The sequence below is a fragment of the Salvelinus sp. IW2-2015 genome, linkage group LG15 (assembly GCF_002910315.2).
Source record: "Salvelinus sp. IW2-2015 linkage group LG15, ASM291031v2, whole genome shotgun sequence".
In the NCBI taxonomy this organism is placed as follows: Eukaryota; Metazoa; Chordata; class Actinopteri; order Salmoniformes; family Salmonidae; genus Salvelinus; species Salvelinus sp. IW2-2015.
Genome location: NC_036855.1, coordinates 5,100,738 through 5,122,155, shown reverse-complemented (window position 1 = coordinate 5,122,155; position 21,418 = coordinate 5,100,738). Strand labels below are relative to the sequence as shown.

General features: G+C 44.0%; 3 protein-coding genes across 4 annotated transcripts in view; 2 read left to right on the top strand and 1 right to left on the bottom strand.

The window, feature by feature from the left end:
* The first annotated feature begins 339 nt into the window (after positions 1-339).
* On the top strand, positions 340-6,581 carry LOC111973797 (ubiquilin-1-like). Of its 2 annotated transcripts, none has more exons than XM_024001211.2 (11): positions 340-771; positions 1,278-1,429; positions 1,548-1,702; positions 3,107-3,342; positions 3,440-3,583; positions 3,720-3,930; positions 4,363-4,505; positions 4,586-4,669; positions 4,773-4,888; positions 5,095-5,266; positions 5,503-6,581. In XM_024001211.2, exons 1-11 carry the CDS (start codon positions 577-579, stop codon positions 5,653-5,655), a joined length of 1,761 nt encoding a protein of 586 aa, XP_023856979.1. In that variant the 5' UTR covers positions 340-576; the 3' UTR covers positions 5,656-6,581. The 2 variants fall into 2 exon arrangements, with proteins under 2 accessions (XP_023856979.1, XP_023856978.1); XM_024001210.2 differs by having other exon boundaries at positions 3,720-3,948.
* A 4,310-nt stretch (positions 6,582-10,891) lies between these two features.
* LOC111973649 (IDNK gluconokinase) lies at positions 10,892-13,908 on the bottom strand. Its single transcript, XM_024001012.2, has 5 exons — positions 13,770-13,908; positions 13,466-13,496; positions 12,703-12,789; positions 12,247-12,290; positions 10,892-11,386 (listed from the first exon to the last, which is right to left on the bottom strand). The coding sequence occupies exons 1-5, from the start codon at positions 13,805-13,807 to the stop codon at positions 11,035-11,037; spliced, it is 552 nt and encodes a 183-aa protein (XP_023856780.1). The 5' UTR covers positions 13,808-13,908; the 3' UTR covers positions 10,892-11,034.
* A 511-nt stretch (positions 13,909-14,419) lies between these two features.
* frmd3 (FERM domain containing 3) overlaps positions 14,420-21,418 on the top strand; it is a 137,485-nt gene continuing 130,486 nt past the window's right edge. The window contains 1 exon segment of the mRNA XM_070446892.1: positions 14,420-14,770. Within this exon segment, the coding sequence (XP_070302993.1) occupies positions 14,666-14,770 (105 nt within the window). The 5' untranslated portion in view covers positions 14,420-14,665.

Here is a 21,418-nt window from a genome sequence, read left to right as displayed (position 1 = left end):
CAGTTTGGGGAAGGTCCTTTCCTGTTTCTGCATGACAATGCCCCTTGCACAAAGCSAGGTCCATACAGAAATGGTTTGTCGAGATCGGTGTGGAAGAACTAGACTGGCCTTCACAGAGCCCTGACCTCAACCCCATCGAACACCTCTGGGTTGAATTGGAACATCGACTGCGAGCCAGGTATAATCGCCCAACCTTATTAATGCTCTTATGGCTTATGGAAGCAAGTCCCCGCAGAAATGTTCCAACATCTAGTGGAAAGCCTTTCCAGAAAAGTGGAGTTTTTTCTAGCAGCAAAGGCGGGACCAACTCCATATTAATGCCCATGAGATGTTCGAAGAGCAGGTGTCCACATACTTGTGGTCATGTAGTGTATTTAATCATGGCTGCAGCTGAATGAATGTACGAGTGTTCAGAAACATCTAACGAAATTAATTAGGCTACAATATGTTGAAATATTAAGAGGTAAAGAAAATAACGCTATCCGTGCACTGTTATCCATTGACGTTTGCAGATATTTTTCGAATCAGCAAGATTAGGACACCAGGAAATAAAATATCACATTACGAGATTCGCTTATGCAAAGTCTGTTCTTTGCCYGCGTGGTCAGACATCGGTCTGTCCCCACCGCGAGAACAAAAAAGATGGCTAATACTGTGGATGAGGACGAGCAACAACCATCTGCTGCTGAATGTAAGATCATCAGAGTTACTGTGAAAACACCAAAGGAAAAAGAGGACATCGCCATTCCAGAGAACAGCTCCATCAAACAGGTCAGTGCGGTCATTGGAACTGTCATATTTGCTTGTTGTGTGGAATCCATTTATTCGGTCAAGTCACGGTGTCTTATCGGAACATGGTCTAAACCACACACGGGGCAACTGTCAAGTATTTCTAAATCCTTTTTCTATTTCTAATTTTGACAGTACTAGACCTATGTGATGTTTTGGATTTTAACACTTACGTGTTTTCATGGATGTAAACTTTTATATGCCGCCGGGCCAGTGGTCCTGTCCCCACCGAGGTGCACCCACACACAGCTGGACTGATGCAATCAGCTTATTTGTGAATGATGCCATGTTTGTTGTTTGTGCCTACGTTACATTTTTCTTATTATGCTGTCTTCATGGCGATTACATTTTCTTTACTGTYGAAGGCCAAATGTGACTCCCAATGTCTGATATAGCCTACAGTAAAATGGGTTTTCTGTCTGTCTGCTACTTGGCAGGGATGAGTTCATGTCTCTCCCTGCCTGCCTGCCTTCTGTCTGTCTCTGTAGTTTAAGGAGCAGATAGCCCAGCGGTTCCAGGCACAAACAGAGCASCTGGTGCTCATCTTCGCTGGGAAGATCCTCAAAGATGCAGATCTGCTGAGTCACCAAGGAATCCACAACGGACTGACCGTCCACCTGGTCATCAAGACCCAGAGCAGGTACACACACACATTTCACACACTATGCATGTGAGTAGGTAAGAAAATATGAAAGCATTAAAGTTGTCCCCAAAATTGGATTGATGGACTATACTGTCCGTTTCCCTTTCTGTTGAAGGCCTCCGGAGTTGTGTGCCTCTCCTTCCAACAGCACTGCCTCAGAACAGGCCCAACCAGAAGGCCCTACCTCTGTCCCTGGAYCCCCTCCTGTAGAACCTACCTCTGTCCCTCGACCCTCTCCTGTTTCTTCAGCCACCCCTACCCTCAGCCTTGGTAAGACCAGCTGTATCCCTCCYTTACCCCCTTCATCAACAACACATCCACCACACTGACCCTCAACACGGGGGCTYCTCRGGGTTGCRTKYTTAGCACCCTCCTGTATTCCCTATTCACCCACAACTGTGTGGCCGCGCACGACTCYAACACCATCATTAAGTTTGCAGACGACACGCCGGTGGTAGGCCTGATCACTGACGATGAKGAGACAGGCTATAGAAGAGGAGGWCAATAACCTGGCAGTGTGGTGCCAGAACAGCAACCTCTCCCTCAACGTCAGCAACACAAAGGAGCTGATCGTGGACTACAGGAAACGGAGGACCGAGCACACCCCCATTCACATTGATGGGGCTATAGTGGAGCGGGTCGAGAGCTTCAAGTTCCTCGGTGTCCACATCACTAAGGATCTATCATGGTCCACACACACCAACACAGTCGTGAAGACGGCACRACAATGCCCTTTCACCCTCAGGAAGCTGAAAATATCTAGTCAAATGGCTACCCAGACTATTCACATYGCCCCCCCCTCCCCTCTCCACACCACTGCCACTCTCTGTTGTCATCTATGCATAGTCACTTTAATTAGCTCTACCTACATGTAGAGTCCCTCATCTAACCGGTGCCCCCGCACATTGASTCTGTACCGGCACCCCCCTCTATATATTTTATTCGGCGCATGTGACTAATAACATTTGATTTAGTAATATGTACATATCTACCTCAAATCTGTTGTGCATGAACTTGGTACTGGTCTCCGTGTATACAGCCAAGTTATCATTAGTCATTGTGTATTTATTGTATACAGCCAAGTTATCATTACTCATTGTGTATTTATTGTATACAGCCAAGTTATCCAGTAGTCATTGTGTATTTATTGTATACAGCCAAGTTATCATTAGTCATTGTGTATTTATGTATACAGCCAAGTTATCATTAGTCATTGTGTATTTATTGTATACAGCCAAGTTATCATTAGTCATTGTGTATTTATTGTATACAGCCCAGTATTCATTACTCATTGTGTATTATTGTATACAGCCAAGTTATCATTAGTCATTGTGTATTTATTGTATACAGCCCAATTTTATTCATTACGTGTTTTACTTTTCTATTCTTTCTCTGCATTGTTGGGAAGGGCCATAAGCATTTCACTGTCAGTCTACACCTGTGTTTGCGAAGCACGTGACAACATGTTTTTATTTGATCTGGGGCTTCCTGTGTGTGTGTGTGTGTGTGTGTGTGTGTGTATATATATGGATGGATGAGATGGTAGCCAAATGTTTCTGATGGGTATTTGCTACGTCAACATTAAGCTTTGTCCAACAGGGTAGGTTTGGTAAAGCAATGAAACTGAGTAGAGTAAAAAATATATCTTTCTCGCCCTCTGTCTATATCCTGTAGGTCTAGGCAGTCCAGGGACAGCTGCTGCGGGTCCTGGTCTCGCTGAGCTGCAGAGGCAGCTGATGTCCAACCCTGAGCTGCTGGCCCATATTATGGACAGTCCCTTGGTCCAGGGCATGCTGTCCAACCCAGACATGATGAGACAGCTCATCATGGCCAACCCCCAGATGCAGCAGCTGCTGCAGCACAACCCCAACATCACCCACCTGTTCAACAACCCTGACGTCATGAGACAGGTGTGTGTGTTGCAGTTACCTTTGTGTCTGTGTTGTTATTCCTTTCGAACCTCCTCTCTCTTCCCTGTGTCATTGTTCTCCTCTCCTTGTCCTGCAGACCCTGGAGATAGCACGGAACCCGACCATGATGCAGGAGATGTTGCGCAACCAGGACAGGGCACTAAGCAACAATGCCCTCCGCAGGATGTACACTGATGCTCATGCTCAGGGACCCGTGCTGAATGCTGCTGCTCAGGAACAGGTAGGTACACACACACAGCTCCTGATGGAACTTTAAAGTGTAATGTTAACACTTAATGCCAATCATTGACCAGGACAAGTAAAGGTAAATKAACTAACTAGTTTAGCTGGACTGTAACCCACTCTGTCTTGCTTAGATTGCAGGAAACCCTTTTGCTTCTCTGATGACCTCATCATCAGGGGAAACCCAGTCACCCCAGGTGGAAAATGGAGACCCCCTCACCAACCCCTGGGTTCCCCCTGCTTCCACAGACACCCCTACAGGCACCGCCACACTCACCACTACCCCCACCCAGTCCAGCAATGGCCCTCAGACCACCCTGCACAACCTAGGTCCTGCCATGGGAGGTAGAACATCTAACAGTGGTACAAACACACCCACATTTATGCTCACACAGGTCAATGGAATAGAATGTTATATATTTTTTAACTGGTTGAATGGCTAGTCTTACCATGTAGGGACCTGCAAATTACCGCATGTGAGATAAATTACACATAAACAAAAAATTACTTGCCTGCAACCAAATTTAATTTGAATYTTGAATAATTTAGTCTAGACCATTTTTATTTTCTTTGAAGATGAAAAATTGCAATTTCAGTTAATTTTTTTGATTGGTCTTGTGCAGTTGTAAATCAAACATACGTTTTTTTCAATTTCAACGTATTTTTTAAGAAATGATGAATCGTGCAAGGGTGCCGATATACTTGACCGAATCTGTGGGCTTACACATTCATTAATAAGCTCCCCTGTATCCCCCAATGATTATTGTGTGGATATAGCAGGTATGTTCAATAGTCCGGGCATGCAGAGTCTTCTGCAGCAGATCACGGAGAACCCCACGCTGATGCACAACATGCTGTCAGCCCCCTACATGAGGAGCCTACTCAACAGCCTGAGCCAGAACCCTGACCTAGCAGCACAGGTACACACACACACACACACACAGACACCGACACCGACACACACACACACACACGTTTCTAATGTCCCTGAATGTTTTAGATGATGCTGAACAACCCACTGTTTTCTGGGAACCCTCAACTGCAGCAGCAAATGAGACAACAACTCCCAATGTTCCTCCAACAGGTTAGTGACCTTAAAACACCAAGTGGTGCTGGGATGACTATCCAGTAAGCTGTGATTGATCCTGTGACCGCTGTGAGAGTCTCTCTGATTGGTGTTTCCTCAGATGCAGAACCCTGAGATGCTGTCGGCCATGTCCAACCCCAGGGCCATGCAGGCACTGCTGCAGATCCAACAGGGACTGCAGACCCTTGCCACCGAGGCACCTGGATTCATACCAGGGTAGGAACACCAGTTCTCCATAYCTCCACATGCACTTAGTCAGAACATCCATATATCAACATACACCTTCACTTTTCACCTCAAAGACCTCCACCTACAGTACCTCTTTAAGCGACCTATATTTTGTACTCCACCCACATAGTTCCTATAGCAACGTAGTGTTGAGCTGTGGTTGGCTGACGCCATGATGCCTGTCGTTCCTGTAGGGTTGRACTGGGAGGCGCCGGCTCAGATCTTAACCCTGCCCCTGGATTGTCATCAGACCCCGCCCCTAGTGACCTCAGCTGTGGGTCCCAGGTAGTCACGGAAACGGGTCAGCGGCAACAACAACAGTTTGTGCGTCAGATGCTAGACGCTCTCGCTAGCACCAATCAGCAGGTTAGCCCCAGAATTGATCTGCATTATTCTCCCAAAACCTGACCCTGTTTTACTTCAAGTCTCTCAAAGTGGTGTGTATGACCCAATCCTCAATCAACCTTTAAGCCCTATGTCCTATCATGCATTTAGGGGTTAATTTGGGATTGGACCTATGTTGTGTCTGGTGGGGAGGAGAGCATTAAACACATGCCCATCATCCCAAGTGGAAGACAAAGTACTGTACCTTTTGTGTGTAGGCTCAGACTGAAGAGCTGCCTTTCCAGCAGCAGGTGGAGCAGCTGACGACCATGGGCTTCCTCAACCCAGAGGCCAACCTGCAGGCCCTCATCGCTACCGGGGGAGACGTCAACGCTGCCGTAGAACGACTGCTGGACTCGCCACCCTTGTAATACACACACACTTCACACGTGCACATACAATTAACAAATTCACGTGCACACTCACTTGTACAATCATGCAGTTGTACGATCAGATGCTTGCACATTCTTCACTCACAGAGAACTAGTGAAACATGCACTCCTGAATGCCATTTATATTGTATATGTAAGCTGCTGAACTGTGAAGTGCAGGCCTGTCTGTGCTGTATGTTCTGAATGGCCTTAGTTGGTTCAGGCTCTAATCTGGATCATGCTGGCTTCTGCCACATTCCTTTATGCACTAAGAGAGTCCCATCCTAAGAGAGTCCCATCCTAAGAGAGTCCCATCCTAAGAGAGTCCCATCCTAAGAGTCCTATCCAAGGCTCTAAGAGTGAATATGCTGCTAGTCTCGCATCAAGATGTATTTCCCTGCTGCTACCAAGGCCTTAAACCCAAATCAGGATGCTAATATAACCCAAGGGTTCCCTACTGGTGACCCTTGAGAGCATGTGTATAGCAGTCTTAGTTGTGTGTGTAATGTGAACAGACTGCATTCATAATGCACTAAATGCTATGTGTTCTTTTTGCCACTTCATTATGGTATAGACTAGGGGAGGGCAGTTTTACCAACTTCATTATGGTATAGACTTAGGGAGGCCAGTTTTACCACTTCATTATGGTATAGACTAGGGGAGGGTAGTTTTACCACTTCATTATGGTATAGACTAGGGGAGGGCGTAGTTTACCACTTCATTATGGTATAGACTAGGGAGGCCAGTTTTACCACTTCATTATGGTATAGACTAGGGGAGGGCAGTTTTTCCACTTCATTATGGTATAGACTAGGGGAGGCCAGTTTTACCACTTCATTATGGTATTAGACTAGGGAGGCCAGTTTTACCACTTCATTATGGTATAGACTAGGGGAGGGCAGTTTTACCACTCATTATGGTATAGACTAGGGAGGCCAGTTTTACCACTTCATTATGGTATAGACTAGGGGAGGCAGTTTTACCACTTCATTATGGTATAGACTAGGGGAGGGCAGTTTTACCACTCATTATGGTATAGACTAGGGGAGGGCCAGTTTTACCACTTCATTATGGTATAGACTAGGGGAGGCAGTTTTACCACTTCATTATGGTATAGACTAGGGGAGGCCAGTTTTACCACTTCATTATGGTATAGACTAGGGGAGGCCAGAGGGAGGTGCTCATTTTGGAAGTGGGCTGCTCAATATGACTGTTACATGAGCCGCCTTGCTGACAAGTTTCTTCAATAGCAGCCCCTCGTATCACACTTGCACAGCCTTGGATATGAGTGCAAGCTTGTAGCACTGATATTGATGTAGCAGTGATGTCCAATCAAGAATAAGTGCGCCTGTGGCTTTAGAYTTATTCCCATTTGATAATACAATGACTCACTATGTAGCTCTATTTACCTCTATGTAGCTCTGTGCATTTTATTAACTCTTACAAAATGTACTTTTGACTTACGTGTTATTTCATGGTTATTATGGGTTGTTGTTTTATTGTCTAATGTTCAAACTCTCATAGTATGTTCTTTATGCTCCTACGGTTAGGCTTATATGTGGAGGATGAAGTGTTTTTTTCTTTCTAAACCTCATGTTTCATATTTTTCATGTCTTTAAYGTATTCATTGTACAATTTTAATGTATTAATTGTACTGCACCACTGAAACTGGCTAGTGTGACAAAAACAATGTGCTCTGTCCACCACTGGACGGCACTGTTGACTCAACTCTTCTGCCTCGAGGGAAAATATACAATTCAGGAGCCATTGAAGTACTTACTGTACATGCAAAAAACGGGAGCAGGAATGGAGTCTTAATAATATACCTGAATGGATAGAGTAGAATCTTTAGAGTGCTCAGCAAAGCAATTACTGAAGTCACTTTCTTAGCACATTGCTAGTACGGTGATGATACCAACTGCCTTGGAAAATTGTAGCCTTCATCGTTTTGGTTTTAGCATTTMATTTGTATTCATTCTCCTGTGTGCTGGTTAATAAAGTGAAATGGAAAAAACAAGATTGCTTTGTGTGTGTTAGTCTTTGTCAATGTGTACACAAACTGCAAAGCCATGGTCATTCCTGATGTACACATGCAGTGCCGATTTTAGAATGTACATCTTGGTGGGGTAAAAAAAATGAAGTGCATGCCAGCAAAGCCACTACACAACACTAAACAATACATTAATTGCACTATAACGGTGACAGTGCCCACAGTGCCCCTAACTGTTAGGGCCTACATAAAGCTGTTCCAACAGTAGTCCCAACATCTTACACCTGGCTATCAGCGGGGCCTTGTCTGGCAGCSAAACAGTTCATTCAGCCTCATTTACTCCTTTTTAAAAAACGATGATATGGCTGACTTTTGTTAACAAATGTGGTTTCTAATGACAATTGAGATGTACAAACTATGGCATAAGGGGACGACAAATGGAAGCAAGCCGTAATTTCTATTCAAGACAATGAGCGAGCTAGGACGGACGTAGTCCCTGGCATATTACATCAYTTATGCAGCAGCATACAATACATTTTTGGACTGAMCTTGTGCTGTGCTCACTTGAACAAGAAGGTGGTGCGGTGGACCTTCGTGGGCAAATTTTGTCATCAAAGTCTGGCATTCTCTGGATTTATGGTGCTTTCAAGACAACTGGGAACTCKGAAAAAACAAGGTTGAATCATGATGACGTCATTGATCTTCAGGTCGCAGCTCTAGAAAGAGGCTGGATTTACAATTCCAGAGTTGGATGACCGTTCAAAACTTATTTTCCCAGTCGGAGCTTGTTTATTCCCGACTTCCCAGTTGTCTTGAACTCACTCAAATCAAGTTTTCGCAGTTCAGAGTTAACAGTTGTTTTGAGCGCGGCACAAATCAAGCTTCATTGACAGCATGGCCAATGTTGAATRTTTATCATTTTCAATTTGGAAAAGAGCCTCTTAATCCCAGATTTGGGACTACACAGCCACTGTCACTGATTCCTTCCAAACCCCTCATTGTTGAATTTGCGATTTCCAACTTGTGTAATGTTTATGTCCAATGGCCGATGAGCACCGATATGTTTTATCTATAATTTCTCTTCATTATTTCTCTTCATATGACAAGGATTAAAAAGGATTTGCCAGTAGATTGTCGACTTGATTCATGATGATGACTGCTAGCTAAGATTTTGAAAGTATATTGTTGACATGATCAGTCTAATCAAACCTACTGTACATATAACGTGATTTGATGTTATTTTATATGTGGCCAATGAGCTTGAGCCTTCTTGAATGGGCACTTCTAATGTAACTCTAAGGCAGCACCCAAGGGGCTAGAATTTTTTACGTCTACCCTTAGACTTGGCGGTGATGTAGTGTCCCCATGAGTGACACAGCACTGAGCCAATCACGGCGCAACGCTCCGTATTTTCTGCTGGCTTTCCCCACCACTACAGAAAGCACTGAGCTATTCAAMAAAAAAAAGCAAAACGTGGGGCTCAAAACGTGAATAGATTTGCTTATTTTTTGGTTCCTCGTGAATACACCCCAGTAATGGATGTTATATCGAATCAAATTTTCAAATCAAATGTATTTATATAGCCCTTCTTACATCAGCTGATATCTCAAAGTGCTGTATAGAAACCCAGCCTAAAACCCCAAACAGCAAGCAATGCAGGTGTAGTCAAGGTCTTCTCCACTAGGGTTCCCCAAAGTTGGTCCTGGGGCCACCCCTGGGTGCACATTTTGGTTTTTCCCTTCACACTACACAGCTGATTCAAACAACCGACTCATCATCAAGCTGTGATTATTTGAATCCGCTGTGTAGTGCTAGGGCAAAACCAAAACATGCACCCGGGGAGGGGGGGGGGCCCAGGACCGACATTGGGAAACCCTCTTCTTCACCACTGCCTTGTAGCACATCTAGCTGTCCAGCAGATGGGACTATATATCTGATCTTGAGTTGCAGTTATGTGCATTGCAACTTTTCATTTGGAATTGATCTTACATGGTGAGAAATTGTCATCCAATGGGTTTTGAGAAGGAAGAAAGGAGAGAGGRYGCGAGGAATCAAGGAAACGCAATTGAGATTCTMGCATGGTCKTACGATGTTTTGAGGTTTGTATACCGAAAGGGTATGGATACTGTAAGTGTAGAAACACTGGTGTGTGTATATGTGTGGACGTGCTTAACTACACTTGTTGGGAACATGAGTCCCCACAAGAAGAGTAAACTAACAAACATTTGACCAACTGGGGACATTTTGTTCATCCCCACAAGGTCAAATACTATTTCTAGGGGGTTTAGGGTTACGGTTAGAATTAGTGTTAGGGGTTAGAGTACGGGTTAAGAGCTAGGGTTAAGGTTAGGTTTTTGGGTTAAGGTACGGGTTAGGGAGAATAAGATTTTGAATGGGACTGAATTGTGTGTCCCCACAAGGTTAGTTGTACAAGACYGTGTGATATGAGAGTGGTGGTGGGGAGTTTACAAGGATTAGAGGCTCCTGAAATACYCTTGTTGGGGGTGGGAGGTGAATCATTCCCCTGAAACAGCTCTATGATTCTGTGGGGTCTTCCCAAGAGGCCCCTAACCCCTCTTTGATGCTATGGGCGATAGATTTCTAATTTAGGTTTCTAATGGGGCTAACCCCCCATACATGACATCAGACAGGCATAGTTACAAAATAGTGTGTAGGTCTGTGTCACCATTTAAGAATGCCTATACTGTATTGACCAAGAATCACTTGGAGGAAAGACCTCCAGGCAGAAATTACTGAGAGCTTCCTCAACTGGTGTGACCTGGAAAAACTTGTCCTGAACCGAGTGAGATGGAGGACATTCGTCAACGGCCTATGCTCCTTTAAGGAGCTATGGGCATAAATCAAGTAAGTCATACTGTATTGTAATACTATTTAAGATTTTATTTAACCTTTATTTAACTAGGCAAGTCAGTTATGAACAAATTCTTATTTACAATGACGGCCTAGCCCGGCCAAACCCGGACAACGCTGGGCCAATTGTGCGCCGGCCTATGGGACTCCCAATCATGGCCGGTTGTGATACAGCCTGGATACGAACCAGCGACTGTAGTGACGCCTCCTGCACTGAGAYGCAGTGCCTTAGATCGCTGCACCACTCGGGAGTGCCTCGGGAGTGGCATTATTATTGCAATGTTTTCAAACATTTCCCTCAACTCAGCTAGGTTTCTTAGACCCAAGCCTATTGGATTAAAAAACACATTCAATAGAGATTCTGCATCTAGCATGTGTCATATAATCAGAAACGGATTTATTGTGCTTTGTAAAATAAAATAATATAAAAGTCTGACATGATATGTAATTGTTTTGTARCACACAGTGCAGTCCAGTATGTTGTCTTTGATTTGAGAGTCCATGATCATGATCYCTGGTTATGAAAGTTGGCGGAGATGCTCCTGTATCTCCCTGCAGATGTCATCCGTGCTCCTCCGAATATCAAGCAGCAACGTGTTCTCCTCTTCCGCCGGTGGCTCCAGAACATCAAACTGAGAGCGCAGGAGACCAGGCTGCATGAAATGTCCCCTCCGGGCCACCATCCTTGCATGGATCAGATCATATGTCCCGTACAGGAAGAGGAACCAGACGCCGGGCAGGCTGCACATGTGCAGGCCTGCTGTGTCCGAGCTGYAGGTCAGGGCCTCGGAGCCAAACAGCAGAACCTGCCTGTAAAGTCGCCTCAGAGCTGAACACACCATGATGGCATCACCCCCTGAAGACCTCTCCCTATTGAAGACAGACCCACAACTTCCAACATCATACAAGACAAACCAGAAGTGCCCATACGGAAAARAATTGCAGTCAGAGTGCCGTATAACTGCTGTATAGAGTGCAGTATAACTGTAGTATGTTGCAAATACTGCGTCCAAAATATATATTTTTTTACCGCAGTATTTTGCAGTTCAACTGCAGTACAACTCCAGTTCAACTGAAGTTATTCTGCAATTACTGCGTCAAAAATACCACAGTCGAATGCAGTTACTGCAGTTTCAAAACTGCAATCTTCTTTTGTAAGGGTGGAATTTGCTGTGCAAAAGTCTGTATCATGATACACATTGTACATCTAACAACAATGTTATACAAACATTCAAGAACACTTAAAACATGTATAAAACAGTGATTACATGTGACTGGGGAGAGTTTTCATCAGATGGGTTAAAATGGACAACCTCCATGTTGAAAACAACTAGCGGGATCAGRAAGGAGTGTGTGACTAACTGGGAAAGTGAGAAGGCGGATTACTAGGAGAATCTGAGTCCGGAAGGGGAGCAGATCTCTTTGAAGTTGTCACACAGAATTTAAGTGAGAGCTGTCACTTTCATCCCTCTCTCACTCCCTCTCTCCCTCCCTCTGTGCTCTGTAACTCCCTCTCTCCATCTTCATCTCATCTTATTTTAAGAATGCATTTCTGATCTGGTGTTTTTTCTCGCATTCTTTCCACCCAACTCTATCATATCAGCCTTTGCGATAGATTTGAGACTGTTCCATAAAAGAAAGAGATTGTGACTAACTGTTCCACTATGTGTATTTGCATATATAATAGGTGGTTATACATGTATAATGATGTGTACGTAGCYTATAATTACCTTTGAATGACAGCATGCAGTTTCAGCAGCCAAGGCAGTCTGTCCTGATGAATTAGAATAATCAGACACAGATGAGTCACAGGATCGGTTTCAGATCAAAATACTGAAACAGAATCAGAGTCCTGTGTTGTGATTTCCAGCCAACATAACAAGCCAGCTCTATCTCTAGTGGTCTCCCCATATCCCTGTCACTGACTGTCTCCATCTCTCTCTACAGTGGGCATTGGCTCTAAGTATCAGCCAACAGGGCTACATAAGAGAGGTAAGCCTTAGTGAACTCACTCATGCACATCATATTTACTTTGGACATCATAAATGATGGAACTTGATGAAASAGCTCCCTTTGACACTAAGTGTAGGGTGACACTAAGTGAAGGTTGAGTTATTAAAACACTGCGTAGAAWAATCAGAGGCGTGATGATAGCCTAAGAGAAGTGATGTGAGTGATTTGGTYACCTGGTCAGTCAGAGGCTCCCCACGAGCCATTTTCTCAACATTTTCCCGCGGGTGAAAGTCATCTCCCTCGTGCAGCGGCCACCCGAGCTGAGAACAGACACAGGTGAGGTGAGTGGAGTGCCAAACCAGACCTGGGTTCAAATATATGATTATTTAAGTATTTGTATTTTAAATACTTATTTTCTGTGTATTTTAGCTAGTATTTTCAAATACACTGGCCAAATCAACTACCGCTACTTATATTTGAAGTATCTGAATACCTACTTGTGAAACCAAATACTCAAAGACTTGTTTTACTAATTGTAAAACCAAATACACAAAAATACTAATATAAAAATACTCACAAACCAAATACTCAAATACTTTTTTCCAAATACATTTCAAATACCCCTAAATACCCTGCCCTAAAAAATGTACAAAAAGGCAAATGTTTATATACAATACAAAGTAGGCCTATGTTTTCAATAACTAAAGTATTTAGGCRTTTGGAGAAAGTGTGTATATTTGTATTTTCAAATACACAGCCCAAAACWACTACTTCAAATATAAGTAGTTGTAAATATATGCAAATACTTCCAAATACATTACAATATTCAACTACTTTTTCAAACAATCTTTGTTTAAATTATTTGTTCGAAATGTATTTAATAGCAATTGAAATACAGTAACCTAAATAGTATTTGAACCCTGGTCAGCAGAGACACAAGTGGGCGGAGTGCGCTGAATCCCAGGTCAAAGTTTGAGAGCACCGTTCAATGTCTACCTTGTGCGACAGGAAGGCCCCTAGTGTTGTCCTGTGTGGGAGAGAAAAAGCATTAAGGCTCGGACAGTAGCTACAGTGAGGCTAACCAGGCCAATATTACGATTCTCATAAACCGATAATACACATAACCTAAACAGACTGATTTCACTGCTATGATGCGCGGTTCCGCAGGGAAATAGTACATCCATACATAGGCCAGTCTAGGATATTCCAGAATGCGGCTCACTGTTGAGCGGATGTGAATGCGATATCTAGTAGGCTACTGTGTGCTTCCCAAACGATAAACTAAAACAGGGACACCTACTTTCCGCAGCCAGACACTCCCATTATAACATATATCATTTCGCTGGGTGTCAGTACGGCCTGATGCCCAGGCGAAGCCCAGACGCTCCAGTGTAGATCATGTACAGGAAAACAGCTCTGCAGGTTGTTTTGGTATTGAGCGTAATGACGCAATACATGTCTTGCCTGCCGCCTGCCCCTTTCAGTTTAAAGCGACAGTACACGTTTCAAAACCAAATTGGACGCGGCGCATCATATGGCCCAAATACATTAAATGAGTTTTCAATTTTTATGTGAATGACGAAAGATATTAAATCGTTTGAAATCTATGTCCAATATGGATGGACATGAAAATAGATCAAGTAGTCGTAATGTCGTGGGACAGGATCAAGTCCGTATGGATGGTCCAAGTTTAGCTACATGAGAGTATTGTTTTGATATAACCATTGCTGAAGCATGTGGTTATTGGCTCACCCCAGAGACCTATAGCCTAAGCAGYGGTGTGGTAACCATGCCATGGGTCACCTGAGGCGTCAGCCATGTTCATCGCAGCTGGGAATGATTCTAACACCATGCCARTTGTTATGTGCCAACTATAGGCTTAATCATTAGAGATTATTCTCATAAATATATTAGGCCTGTTACACCTCCTGTGAGTGATCTCATGGTACACCTGTTTGATTATTTATTGGACAAAACTGTACCCAAAAGTGGCATATCGCGAAAGAGCGAATTGACAGAGGAGCGCGCATCTTGTTACTGACATCAGAGAGAGAAGGCAGACCGGTCCCTTCTTGCAGGCGACAGATGCAGCCTCTCCCACCTCGCCAGTCTCTTGCATCCATTCCTACGCTGAACGCGTCACTGCCAGTAAAAGCGTTTGTTTGATATGTGGAACAGGCAAATCAGGGCAGAAGAATGAAAATGCTTCGGTTTCGTAGTCCAAGCCTCCGCTCTCTGGATCAAGAGATCCAGGTCACGATTCGGTTACTGGATGACTCGGAGATCTCGTGCAGYATCCAGGTAAAGGGCGACCATGCTCGCGCAGCCCGCATGCAATGATCTTTATTGTGATTGTTACGAACCGTGGCATAATTGCGTCGGATGTTGACTGCCATGATCACATTATCGGGGTAAGATTGTAGGCTATTTTTATTAATTCACTGGCTTCATTAGAACATCTGGCTGTTTGTGGTTTCAAGTCGCATATTTTAGTATAGGTGACAAAACACTGGTTAGCCGTTMTTTTTCCTCACAAGGATTAATCTCCCCCCTCCAACGTTAGTAGTCTAGTCTTATTTAGCTGATAGCTACTGTAGCAACACATTAACGTACACTACCATTACACACTTTACACTACAATTGATCAGAAAATGTGTGACATATCTAAATAATAAATATATATATATCGGCGTAGACTTTATTTATTATTATTGTTGYGTAATAATAATAACAACCACTACCCAGTAGTGAATTTCTCAAATTGATTGCATAAATCAAAGCTGTGAATTTATCTATTAAAAAGCGTCAAAGACAGTGAACACCGGTTTCCCAAAGGGGGGGGACCGGTGTTTATAGTTATCTGTCATTAAACTGTTGATGTTTGACCAGACTCACAACCATAACACTGACCATGTCAAACTAAGAGTCTCTGTGTTCATGTACAGCTGCCCAATCAATGATTTACAACCACTCTTAAATGCTGTGAGAGTGTCTGTGTGTGTGTGTATGTAAGAGACAAACAGAGAGAGAGAGAGAGAAAAGTCGTGTGTGTGTGTTGTGTGTGGAGAAAGGAGAGAGAGAGAGATAGTGTATGTGTGTGTGTGAGAGAGAAGTTGGTGTGTGTTGTGTGTGTGTGAGAGAGAAGGGTGGTGTGTGTGTGTGTGTGTGTGTGTGTGTGTGTGTGTGTGTGTGTGTGTGTGTGTGTGTGTGTGTGTTGTGTATGTGTGTGTGTGTGTTGTGTGTGTGTGTGCTGTGTGATGATGTAAGAGAGAAATAGAGAGACAGAAAGTGTGTGTGTGTGAGAGAGAAGAAAGTGTGTGTGTGTGTGTGTGTGTGTGTGTGTGTGTGTGTGTGTGTGTGTGTGTGTGTGTGTGTGTGTGTGTGTGTGTGTGTGTGTGTGTGTGTGTGTGAGAGAGAGAGAGAGAGAGAGAAAGAAGAGAGAGAGGAGTGTGTGAGGTGTGAGAGAGAGAGAGAGAGAGAGAGAGAGAGAGAGAGAGAGAGAGAGAGAGAGAAGAGAGAGAGAGAGAGAGAGAGAGAAGTGTGTGTGTGTGTGTGTGTGGGTGTGTCAGTGAGTGCACGGTCAGGAGGAAATGTCTGTGTTGTAGCTAAATGCATTTTTCAGTCGTTGTGTCTTAATGGGTTTCTGTTCCAGGGTGAATTCTTCTGCATATTTCATGAACTTCCGCCGAGTTCGTTCTGCTCCGACAACATTCTTTTTAATGTTAGAAAGCTTCTTCTCTGTTCTTTCTTCATATGTAGGTCATCAGAAGCCACAGATGTAAGACACAGACTGAAAATGTCATGGTGTGGGTTGGTTTCTGGAGCATTTCTGTGGAGTTGTGTGGAGTTGTGTTCCTCGGACAGATGTCACATTTGGAGTGACGTTCAAAACCGTGCTAGAGATGCATTCACAACAGTACTTAGTGTAGGAAGTTACAATGTGAGAGGGAGAAATGTAATGCATTGCTTAATTTGAGCCAATAGGTTACTACTACAGATTAAGCATMATTCTTATTGGTTGCCATGTAGTCCCACCCTCGATTGACAGCTCTCACAAGATGCTAAATTGATTTTTTTTTATGCTGAGTGTGTTTTCCAGTGCTGGTGTGGATTAGATTGGCTGTGTTGAGTGTGTGGTGTTGAGCCTGGGGGTAAATGTGTCTACTGTAGCTCACTGCTCTCGTGTTCAGTCTAAATGTAAAACCGAACCTGCTGAGGGAGACAAGCCCAAACAATCAATATTCCCTGACCTCCATCCTCCCTCCCCCCAATACACCTCTCCCTCACCTTCTCCTCTCCTCTTTCACCCTCTGTCTACTGTCAAGTGGCAGTTCCATCCTAGCCCTTATGAAGAGATGACCAAAAGTCCTCGGTCGTCATGCGTTTGAAAGTGGTTTTGTGTTCTACTGTTATGGCTGGGGATTTTTTGACATGTACCAAAAAACTAAGCCATTATTATGAAAAGCAAATGTTTGGCCAAAGATACTTGGTTGGACATGTAAGGAATTGCGGAAGCCCTTCAAAATGGAAATTGCCAGCATTTTGATTCTCTCTTTCCCTCTCTTTCTCTCTCTCACTCTCTCGCTCTCTCTCTCTCGCTCGCTCTCTTTCTCTCTCTCGCTCGCTCTCTCCCCTCTCTCTCTGTCTTCTCAGACAGCCCATGTATAATTAAGGATGATCATTGTCCTTCATGAGGCCAACATTAGTCAGGTGTCACTGATGCCCAAGAACACTCATTAAAGTGATAGGTCGATTGTAGATGTGTGTGTGTCTGTGTGTAAATGTGATGCATCTGTGTCGTAGTGTTGCTGTCCGCGTAGATGTGTGTTGTGTGTTGATGTGTGTGTGGCTTGTGTGACAAGACAACTGTGTGGTGTGTGACGGAGTAACATGTGCTGCCTGTAAAGTGTGATGTTGGGTTTGGGTGTGCTGTGTTGTGTCTTCACATGTTTATTGTGATATCAGACCAGATGAGAGCCTTTATAGCCTCCTTCCGGCATGAGTGTATTTCCATCCATTATAAAGTCACACTTACCGAATATACATTACCGCAAACATTACGATAACTTTCATACATTAACCGATACATTAACCCGATAACATTAACATCGATTACATTCTACATCGACTACATTATGATGCACATTATCCAGATACATTATTGTACATTTACCGATACACCATGGACCGCATATACATCTAATGACTATCAATTACCCGATACCATGACCGAACAATTATCGATACTAAATTAACCGATCACAGCAATTATCGATAACATTCCACCGAGATAACAAATTATTCCAGCATACCAATTACCCGATACATTACCGCAAATGCCAATCTAGCGACACTTACAAAGTATAATAGCATAGACTTTACCATTAAGTCGAATACATATTCGATATTTAAGAATTATGTTAAAAAGGACACAAGGAAGACAATCTCATATATACAAAGGAGATCTCCAGCGAGGAAAGAGACATGAGAACAGAAAAGGATGTGCATGTATGGAATAAAGTGATGGCAACGACCTGATGTAGTAAGTACGTGTTGTGCCAATTAAATCAAATGTGTAGTGGGTGCTGTGTGAATGTGTCGTGTAAGTCTGTGTGTGATGCTGTGACAAATGTGTGTGTTGTGTGTGTGTGTTAGTCTGTGTGTCTGTGTGTATGTGTGTGTGTTTAGGCAGTGCTGGTGTTTCAGTTAGTAGCGCATTCTTTAGCATTGGTTTAAAAATAGCAGCGTTTTCCTATTCTTGTCTTCCACGGCGCCACCTTTGATGTCTTTCTGAGATGACTAAAGAAGAAAGAGATCAATTCCCTCCAGACTTCACCAAGTAATGGGGAGAAATCAGAGAGGAGCCAATAGACAAGTAATAGAGGAGAAGGAGAGGAACTGAGAGAAAATAAATGAAGAGAGGAAGAGTGACTCAGAGAGGTATCCAGAGTGTAGATGTTGAATGAAGACTCAGGAGAGTATCCAGGTGGTTGGAGGTTGAATGAAGACACATCAGAGGGTATCCAGTGGTTAGATGTTGAATGGAAGACTCAGAGAAGTATCCAGTGGTTGGATGTTGAATGAAGACTCAAGAGGTAGCCAGAGTGGTTAAATGTTGAATGGAGACTCAGAGACGGTAGCCATGCTGTTGGATGTTGAATGGAAGACCTCAGAGACAGGTATCCAGGTGGTTAGATGTTGAAGTGGAGACTCAGAAGTAGACTACCGGTGTTAGATGTTGAATGAAGACTCAGAGAGGTAGCCACGGTGGTTATGGCTGATAGCCAGACTCAGAGAGTATACCAGAGTGATTGGACGTTGAACCTGAAGAACTGAATCCAGAGATTGTGATAGTGTAACAATAGCAGTCATATGGTACACACTGATGTAATAGATGTTACTGTCCATTTGTATGTTAATCATAATTACTAATGAGGGGGGGGTTGTCAACCAAGCAGCATGACAGAAATATGATGCCAACTTTTCGAACTACCGGTAGTTTCTCTGAGAAGATGTATAAAGCGATCTGTGCATTTGAACAGCAGCATAAATACACCTATTTCACTTTTGCGTGTCAGAAAATGAATGACCCCTGCTGCACATGCTGCCACTGTTTTGAACAGATTAGAACGAGCAGCCAGCTCACGAAAGAACGAGTACACCAGGGAGAACGCAACAAGCATGCAGATGCAATAAGTGAAAGAAGTTTATCTAACTTAATGTCACAAAGCATGAACTTCATTCTGAAATAACTTTATTTTCGAATTAGTCAGATATTTTAGTTTAGATATACTTGAAATTGGTATGGGAGCTAACTARCTAGCAAGCTACCAGCTAGCTATAGCTGCTTATCAAAGGTAGATAACTGGTTAATTTTACCAAACAATTTCTCAATGTTTCTCAAAATTACTGTAGCTGGCTGATTTAGTTTTGATCATGCTTTGTGATACACCAGGATTTATGCYGTTTTAGTCCACACAGCATGTCGTCCTGTCACCCACAGTAGAACATGATGAAAATAATATGAATATGAAATAATACCATTGGTCAGCCACAGCCATGCTTCTTTGTCCTACCAGATCAGCGTTGAGAAGGTTCTAGCTAGTGTATCCCTCTGACCGACTCTTSTTCCGGTTKATCAGGTCCCAGGCTCCCATGGCTGTTATCATGATTAAGTTAATTACAATTTGCTTTTTGCTTTAGCGCCATCTGTACCTGATAGAGCAGATCTAGTGTCTTGCCTAGTTAAATAAAGGTTACATTTAAAAATATATATTTTTAAATCTAGTCTCCTGTACGGAAGTAAGCCGTCTGGCACGAGAGACTCATTGGGAGGGAGACTAGAGCAGACACAGACGTTCTGACTGGACAYACATTTGAGCCCCCCCAAGACGGTCCATTTACTTTGTCCTATAAAATTGTATGCTATGGAATCGTGCTATTTCATTGAGGCAGTTCCCCCTCATAGCAAATAGCTGGCAAAATAATCCAACTAATGTTCTCACGGCCTATGCCCGCTGCTGCTGCTGCTGCTACCAGAGTCACTGAACGGCAGAATAGTAACTGAACAGCTTGTTTTGAACATTATATTATAGAAATAGGAAAATRTACACACTTACCACACTTTTATGAGCATTTAAAACACAATTTTACCATATATTCAGTACCAGTCAAAAGTTGTAAAAATAAAGAAAAACCCTGGAATGAGTACGTGTGTCCTAACTTTTGACTGGTACTGTATATAAAAAAAAATCACATGTAGGGCGCTGCCCCTAAATCCCTAATGGGCAGGCTGCCGCTGACACACATACACACATTCTGAGATGTTCCCTGGAACACTTATGGGGCTTTCAGCCCAATTAGCCTCTGTCTCTTTCGTAATGGACATTTTTGGTGATGAAACAATGTGTGTTTAAAATTATTCTGCCTGTGTCTTCTTTATTGTCATCGGACTATATATTCACGGTGTCAAAGGCATATGAACTAACTGGTTATAGAGCTAGAACGACACAATTATAAAAAGCTAGCATAGTGATCTTTAGCAGACCACCACACTGGTCGACTTCATGTTTGCAAGATAGGTACTCGCAGAGGGACGTGAGTACAATGTATCTGATTTGGGTGTGTGTGGAAATGACAATAATGAGCCAATGATTGACCCTATTCTAACATTGAAAGAGTGTTTGTTTCTCCCGGAGAGAGGAGTTCCGGAGATGACAGAGGATATGGAGGATCTGGATCCAGCCCTTGGAGATTACGTTCTTCTAGATATTTCATCATTAAATTCGTACCCATAATGCTCTGTGGACTATTGTTCAAAAGGCAGGAGACAAACCCATTAAATCCCACCTCCCCCTGGTGAGGGAGGGGTGGGTGGAGGTGTGGGTGGGGAGGGTGGGGGATGGGAGAGGAAGAGGGAGTGGGGAGAGGGTGGTGGTGGGGGAAGGGGGAGTGGGGGAGGTGGGAGTGGGAGAGGAAGGGGGAGTGGGGGAGAGGAAGGCGAGTGGCTGGGGAGGGTGTGGGGGGAGAGGAGGGGAGTGGTGGGGAGAGGAAGGGGACTGGTGGGAGGGTGGTGGTGGGTGGGGGAGGGGAGTGTGGGAGGAGTGGGGATGGTGGGGAGAGGAAGGGGAGTGGTGGGGGCGGTGGTGGTGGTGGGAGGAAGGGGGAGTGGTGGGGAGGGTGGTGGTGGGTGGAGGAAGGGGAGTGGTGGGAGGAAGGGGGAGTGGTGGGGAGGGTGGTGGTGGTGGGGAGGAAGGGGGAGTGGTGGGGAGGAACGGAGGGAGTGGTTGGGGAGGGGTGGTGGTGGGGAGAGGAGGGGGACTGGTGGGAGGGTGGTGCTGGTGGGGACACACACAACACACACACACACACACACACACACACAAACACACACACACACACAACACAACACCACACACACACACCACACACACACACACACACACCACA